At 43.4% G+C, this 8,147-nt stretch overlaps 1 protein-coding gene across 1 annotated transcript; it reads right to left on the bottom strand.

Annotated features, from left to right (window-relative positions):
* Positions 1-419: 419 nt before the first annotated feature.
* Positions 420-6,122, bottom strand: LOC129752881 (uncharacterized). The gene has a single exon (XM_055748668.1). The coding sequence runs from the start codon at positions 6,120-6,122 to the stop codon at positions 420-422; it is 5,703 nt and encodes a 1,900-aa protein (XP_055604643.1).
* Between the last annotated feature and the right edge of the window lie 2,025 nt (positions 6,123-8,147).

Below are 8,147 nucleotides of genomic sequence, written 5' to 3'. Positions count from 1 at the left end.
TTAAAAGCACTACGTTCGCTACAGATCCTTGTCTAAGATACTGCCTAAAGATGCCCAATCAGGTTAGGTTTACTGTAAACAGCGCTAATGAGTGAAATGAAATCCCTAGACAATATGAATCATTACTTACAGCGTTAATAACACTTTTTAGTGAACACTTTCGCTTATATTAATGCCCTGAACTGATTTGCACACCGGAAGGTAGAATTAAATTTAATGAATTTTCTGTTATTCGAAATATAACTTCTTACGATACGATATCTGTTGCCAAAGCACGTTTTCAATCTTCCCGCTCGCCGCGAGTTGTCCAACCTTCTTGACGTTTCTCTTTTTCTTCTGTCAGGGCTCCGCTGACAGCGGGTTGAGAAGCAGCATAACGAGGGACCTCATAACACTCCCCCCCAGTAAGACGATGTTTCTTACTTCGGACTCGGCTTACTACTATGAACTCCTACGTCCAACACGGCGATCTTGACTGCAGGTCTCTCGTAGATGGATTTACAAGTTTGAACCCAGGCTCTCCTCACTTGACCATCGCGACTGGTCGTCTTGATTACTCGTCCTTTAGGCCAGCAGTCTCTAGGCAGATCGGGATCGGCTATCACGACGATGTCATTCACTTCGATGGGTTTTACTGGTTCATACCACTTGGTTCGCCGGGTTATTTCGGGAAGATAGTCGCGTAGCCATCGCTTCCAAAATTGATTTGCAATTGCCTGAGATACCAGCCAGCCTCTCTTTAATGTTGTCGAATCATCGCTAATATCCGTCAACGGTTTAGACCCATCCGAACTGCCTAACAAAAAATGATTAGGTGTCAGAGCGTGACACGATTCATAGTCAACAGGCACATGAGTCAGCGGGCGTCTGTTCAATGTAGCTTCTATTTCGGCAAACGCATTTCGTAGCTCTTCGTCGTTCGGTTTTCTTGAGACTTGCAGCTCCGGTAGTATTCGCTTCACGGACCGGACGAGTCGTTCCCAGCTTCCGCCCATGTGTGGGGAAGCGGGAGTGTTGAAAATCCAATCCGTATCCGAACTGATGAATTCCTCCGCTATTGAGTCGTGATTAAGTTTTGATAAAGCTTCTTTAAGTTCTCTGTGAGCTCCAATAAAGTTCGTTCCTCGATCGCTGTAGAATATTGCCGGTGAACCTCTCCGAGCGATGAAACTTCTCACGACCATAATGCAGGAACTCGAAGTCAGACTATAGGCTACCTCTAGGTGAATTGCCCTAGTAGTTAGGCAGACAAATAACGCTCCCCATCTTTTCTCTGTTTTGCGCCCAACGACCACTTCTAGCGGGCCAAAGTAGTCGATTCCTGTGTGGGTAAATGGTCGGGTGTGAGCAGCCAATCGAGATGGCGGCAAGCTGGACATCTTTGGAGGACGAGGCTCTGCATAACGATTCTTACAGTGTTGGCAATTGGATCGTACTTCATTGCAAACACGTCGAAGGTTAGCAATGTAGAACTTTTGACGAATTTCGTTTACAATCGTTTCTCGGTTCTGGTGGTGATATTTGTCGTGATACGATGCCACAATCAGTTTGGTGAGCGCATGATTCGATGGTAAAATAATTGGGTTAACCGTTTCGGGGTCTAAATATTTACATGCACCTGTTCTGCCATCCATGCGAAGTAACTTTTTCTCATCCATGAAGGCTGATAGTTTATAAATAGGACTTCGCTTTGATACTACTGTTACGCCTGCCTCGAAACTACGATATTCTTCTTCATAAACCTCTACTTGCGCTTGACGATAGTGAAGCTCTTCAGCTAACTGTAGCTCTTCCCGTTTTAGTACACCACAATTTCCCGCTCGACGAAGCTTTCTCAAGTACCTAAGTACGTAGGCAGTGACACGAACCAATCGTTTCCATTTGCTGAAGTCCTCAGCGCGAAATACTGCCTCAGGCTTTTCACAGTGTATGTGCAGCGATACTTTAAGTTCTTCGTGTGTATTTAGTTTTTTCAAATTCACTATCGGCCAGGTGCTTTCGGACTGACGTAAGAATGAAGGGCCTACGAACCAACGTGATGTCGGGGAAAGATCTGATTGTCGCTGCCATCTTGTTCCGTCATCAGCCACATTCCACTTAGTGGGAACCCATCTCCAATCAGATTCGCAGGTTATTTCGAGTATTTCGCTGACTCTAGCTGCTACGAAAAGACTATACTTACGATGGTCTGATAAAATCCATGAGAGTGCGTTGCGTGAGTCAGTCCACAGGAATGTTCGTTGAATTTTGATTGTCAGACTGTTTTTGATTGACGCAGTTAGCCTTGCGCCAACAACCCCTGCTTGTAATTCCATTCGCGGGATCGACAGGTATTTGAGGGGGGCCACACGAGTTTTAGATCCAACCAGGGAACAGTAGATGGCATCGTTACTTTCATAGCGAAGGAACGTCACCGCGGCCATTCCGTCTTGGCTTGCATCTACGAACGTGTGCAGTTGGACTTTGACGTTCGGATCTGGTTCGTTCATTAAATGATAGCATCTAGGAATCCTCAGATTTTCCAGGGAGGGTAGAACACTTATAAATGCCGTCCACCTTTTAAAGAATTCTTCTCCAATCGTCTCATCCCATTCTACCTTGGCTCTCCATATTTCTTGCAGCAGAATTTTCAGAAACATAAGGTAATGGGACACTAAACCCAGTGGATCATATATTGACATCAATGTTTTTAAGACCTCACGTTTCGTAGGCACTCGCTTGAGGTTTAGAAGCTCGCTGTCGAGTCGACTCCAATTGATCTTGAAGGTAAAGCAATCGGTCTCGGTGCACCAGAACATGCCGAGAACTTTCTCTGCTGTTGTCCCCGGAATGAATTCGAGACTTTTCTCAGCTCTGGGTTGCTCACCCATGAGCATCAGAACTCGGCGCGAGTTCGACATCCAGTTATGCGTTTGAAAGCCTCCTGCGGCGTTGATAGTGCGAATGTTTTTTGCGATTTCGATAGCCTTATCCTCGCTTTCTACACTGAAAAGGACATCGTCGACGTAGGTAGAATACTTAATTATATTCGAGGCGACAGGGAACTGCTTTGAAAAACGCTCTGCATTAGCGTCTTTAACGAATTGGGCGCTCGAGGGAGAGCACCTGGCTCCGAAAGTCATTACCTTCATAACGTATTTGCTGGGTTCTTCATCTGTTTCTTGGTCTTTCCAGAAGAATCGCTGGCACTGTCGGTCGGGTTCTCTTATGATGACTTGGTGAAACATCTCACACAAGTCACCACTCACGGCGAAACGATGCTCCCTAAATTTGATTAGTGTTGTGACCAAGGAAGCCAGTTGATCAGGACCCGTTAGCAACACTGAATTGAGTGAGATGCCATTGTAAGAGGCAGCGGCGTCCCAAACCACTCGAATTTTTCCAGGTTTGTTCGGATTTGTTATCGGAAAGATTGGCAAGTACCAGACAGGATGCTGATCGGGCCAGGTGCTCTCAGAGGGGACTAATTTCTCAGCGTAACCTTTAGCTATGTAGTCGGCGATTTTATCTGTCAGCATTCGCTTCAGTTCCGGATTCTGCTTCATTCGTTTTTCCAAATGTTCGTATCGGCGCCTAGCCATACTTTCGTTGTTAGGAAGACGAATGTGGTCATATCGCCATAAAAGCCCGGTCTCGTAACGCTCCTTGGTTAGCCGTGTTTTATTGTTGAGGATCTTCAGTGCTCGTTCATCTTCTTTTGATCGTATGTCATCTTTTAGTGTCGTGATACCTATGCTTTCCAATGCGAAGTAGTCGGTCAATGCCTGATTCAATTTATTATCCAGGTGTACCTCTTCTTCTATCCCACTCGAACATGTGTGAAAGTAACAGTGGACCATGCTCACAGCGAAACTATCTGTGCTCCCTCCATAGACGGACCAGCCGAGGCGAGTTTTAAAGGCCACTGGACCTCCCGTATTTCCTTCTCTACTTTTTTGCACTAAAGAGATTTTTACATGCTGGATTCCTATAAGAATTTGCGGTCTTGCATTTTGGTACGAGTCGACGGGCAGGTCACGAAGATGATTGTATTTACGTTTCATGTCGTCGAAGTCAAGGGTTTGATACGGTAGTTGAAGTTTGCGAACGGTACGTACGCCGTCTAATTGGTGTTTTTTACCACTTCGTCCAGATATTTGGAGATTTACCACCCGGGAGTCGGATTCGTGTCGTTCAGTTCCCCCCGTCCATTTCAAGTAAAGTGGGCGTTTTTCCCCGAAAATTCCCAATGTGTTAGCCACTTCTTCGTCTAAAAGCGTAAGGTGGGATCCATCGTCGAGAAACGCAAAGCAATCAAGCTCTTTTCCATTTCCGTAGAGCTTGACTGGAACGTATCTAAGCAGAGCAGAACCCGAATTAACCTGGTGTGTGTTACAGGAAGGATTTTCTGCGGTAACTTGCGGTTGTATGCCTTTATATTTGTGCAGTAGAGCGTGATGTTTGTATGTACAACCTTGTTGACCACAGGGGGGAGTAACGCAACGTCCTCTGTGCCGTTTTAAACATTTTCTACATATTCCTTTTTCTCGAACAGAATTCCATCTGTGTCCGTAGGTCATTCCCCGGAATTTACTACACTGTTCAAGGCTGACGCAACTTCCTTTGCATAACGGGCATCCAGTATTAACATGGTGCGTCAGCGTTGAGGTTGTCTCTTCGTGCGGGGATTCATAATCAGAATCTACAGATTCCACATGAGTGTGGAGCGAAGCCTTCGTTCGACGGGAGCCATAATCAGCGGGTCTGCTCTTCGAGATTGTTGGTTCCGTTACCACACATGCGTCCTCTGCATACGTATAAAGCCAATCACTGAATTTTGCGAGATTGACTTTCTTCCTAGAACGCTGATGTCGGGCCCATTTCATTTTAAGTTCCTCCGGAAGTTTACCAACAAGATTTTTAAGTAAGGAGGTGTCCCGTGAATATTCCTTCTTGCCACAGGCGTCTATCGTGGCGCTGAGATTTTGTACCGCTAGGGAAAAATCTATCAATTTATCGGTGTATTCCACTTTCAGATTAGGCATCGCTCGAATTTTTTCTTCTAGAACGCCTATGACAAATTGGGGTTGACCGAACCTCAGACGCAGCGCGTTTAGGACTTTTGGGACTGTAGACGGGTGTATCAAGAAACTTCGCACGGCGTTGAGAGCATCTCCTTTAAGACAGTTTCTTAGACGAATTAAATTCTCTTCGTCATTGAAGTGACACATGTTGGTAGTACTTTCGTATGTAGATACGAACATGGGCCAATCTTCGGGATTCCCCGTGAAAACTGGTAGGTCTCTTATCACTTGTCTGGCTGCAATGTGACTACGATCAAGGTTACTGGCATTTCGGTTACTTCTGGTAGTCCCCTCAGCTTTACCCGACTTTATCGGCCTGGAGGAGATGCGTTTCGGTGTTGACTGTTTATGAGGTCTAAAATTTTCTCTTTTTGATGGCTCGTCTTTCACAGAGTCGGCTTCCGACGAATCAGTGTCCGTCGACGTCTCCGATTCGGAACTCTGGTTACTACTGCAAGAAGATCCGTGTTTTCGACTGCCCTGGATTTTACTGGGGGATACCGATTCCTGTAGCCATTTGTTAACGTCGTTCATGTTTTGCTGGTCATCCTTAACTGAATTTGATTCCTCGAGCTCGGCTATCTCTTCCAATAGGCTGAAGCGCTTTTCCATTAATTTTCTTTTTTCCTCTAGAATCTCTTGCTCCGCCTCCACCTTGCGTAACTGAATCTCAAGGAGAGACTTCGCTGATCCTCTGGATGAAACCGAGCCTACCTTCGATGCTCGAGGTGCTTCTGGCTGTTTACGGAACTGTAACTGCAATTCTTTTCTTTCAATAAGCTTGCTTGGGCCCGGGTTGTTCAAGGGCAAATCCTCTTTAGGTCCCTTGTGTGTACGATTCAGTTTTTTCTCACATTTTTTGCAGCTCCAAGGAACGTTTTCACCTTCCACTTCGTCGGTTACACCCACACATCCGTAATGGTGCCAGAGTGAGCAATGATCACATAATACCATACGGCTGTTGTCACATTGCTCACAAATTTGGCAATTGAATCCAACGGTTTCGTGAATGATCTCTCCAAGTTCTGTCGCAGCTAGCGTAGTTCTATCCAATCCCATGTCCGGTCAGCAAGCAGTAAGATTTTCGTAAACGGATTTAAAAGATGTTGTCGATTGACAACTTCAGAATTTCCGGATTATAAATACGCCGAGTGTGATTAAGGTCTATATTTTAAATCCCTGCGATGATACAAAGTGTGTTAGGATTTATACTTTTTAGGTTATCTGACAACTCACGTTTAGTCATTCATCCGTGTTTTCGGAATCTTATTCTGAGCTATGCGGACAATGGATATTTCCGTTTAACGTTTAGATACGATGCCTAAATCAAGTTAGGTTCACTGAAAGCAATGTTCAGGAGTGAATTAGAGCCCTAGGTAGGGATTGATTATTACTTACACCATTAAAAGCACTACGTTCGCTACAGATCCTTGTCTAAGATACTGCCTAAAGATGCCCAATCAGGTTAGGTTTACTGTAAACAGCGCTAATGAGTGAAATGAAATCCCTAGACAATATGAATCATTACTTACAGCGTTAATAACACTTTTTAGTGAACACTTTCGCTTATATTAATGCCCTGAACTGATTTGCACACCGGAAGGTAGAATTAAATTTAATGAATTTTCTGTTATTCGAAATATAACTTCTTACGATACGATATCTGTTGCCAAAGCACGTTTTCAATCTTCCCGCTCGCCGCGAGTTGTCCAACCTTCTTGACGTTTCTCTTTTTCTTCTGTCAGGGCTCCGCTGACAGCGGGTTGAGAAGCAGCATAACGAGGGACCTCATAACAATCATTCATTCAGGGTTTTAGAACCTAATCGTAGTACATGGCACTCAGGTGGTCCCGAATTGCGAGCTGGATCCCTTTTATTCTATACTGATGGATTAAAAATGGATTATGCAGCTGGCGCAGGAATAACAGGTCCAGATGCAAACATTTCTATACCAATGGGAAAGTGGGTGACAGTGTTTCAAGCCGAAATTTTCGCCATTCTCATATGTTCAAACCTATGTTTAAAAAGAAACTACAGGTATGCAAATATAGTAATTTTTCAGATAGTCAAGCAGCACTTAAATCTTTAAAATCAATAAAATGTTCATCAAAATTAGTTTGGGAATGTATTGAGGCACTTGAAAAACTTGCTCAAAATAATTCAGTTACTTTATATTGGGTACCAGGACACTGTGGAGTTGAGGGTAATGAAAAAGCTGACATGCTAGCTAGACAGGGCTCCTCAACACCGCTTTTAGGTCCTGAACCCTTCTGCGGCGTCTCTCGCTGCATTCTAAAAATGGAATTCAAAAATATTGAAAAACGAATGGTTGAAACAAACTGGAAGAACATTTCAGGAGCAAGACAATCAAAGCGTTTGATTGTTCCTAATGTTAACAAATCGAAAAAGATTCTAAAAAATTATCTAAAAAAGACCTAAAAACATTTACAGGACTAATAACAGGACACTGTGAATGTCTTTATCATTTAAAACTAATAGGCAAGAGTCAATCTGATGAATGCCGATTTTGCAGGGCTGAGAAGGAATCATCTGAGCATCTTCTGTGTGACTGCCCTTGTCTTATATCAAAAAGAACAAAACTACTCGGAAAAGGTATATTGGATCCTTCCGAAATATATTCTATAAGTTCCTAGAAGGTCGTCAACTTCATTCGTGTAGTTCTTCCAGATTGGGAAAATGCTAAACAACAAGAAAGTGACACTGTTGAAATCAATCAGAGTGATCTATCTTGATTAGCCACATAAAACAGGGGACAAACCACAAAAGATCTAACATCTGGTCGCAGTGGTAGGAACCCAACAAGGAAAAAAAAATCAATAGCAAATCAATAAAAAAAATGGGTTTTTTGAGTATTTCAAATCGTATTTTAGGCTCCCACATGATTATTTTTATAAATCTTCCTCAAAAATTCTCGTTTTGGATGCATAAATAACAAAATTTTACTTACTTACTTAATGATCCAAAATTTTACAAAACAATTTAATTTTTTTTTAATCGATTTGACAAAAAAAAAAATGAATAAATCCGAGCATCCGACCGGACTTTTCCCAAATTTTGTGTCAA

Source organism: Uranotaenia lowii, chromosome 3, assembly GCF_029784155.1.
Source record: "Uranotaenia lowii strain MFRU-FL chromosome 3, ASM2978415v1, whole genome shotgun sequence".
Lineage (NCBI taxonomy): Eukaryota > Metazoa > Arthropoda > Insecta > Diptera > Culicidae > Uranotaenia > Uranotaenia lowii.
The sequence above is the reverse complement of the archived record's forward strand: the minus strand, read 5'-3'. Positions and strand labels throughout refer to the sequence as shown.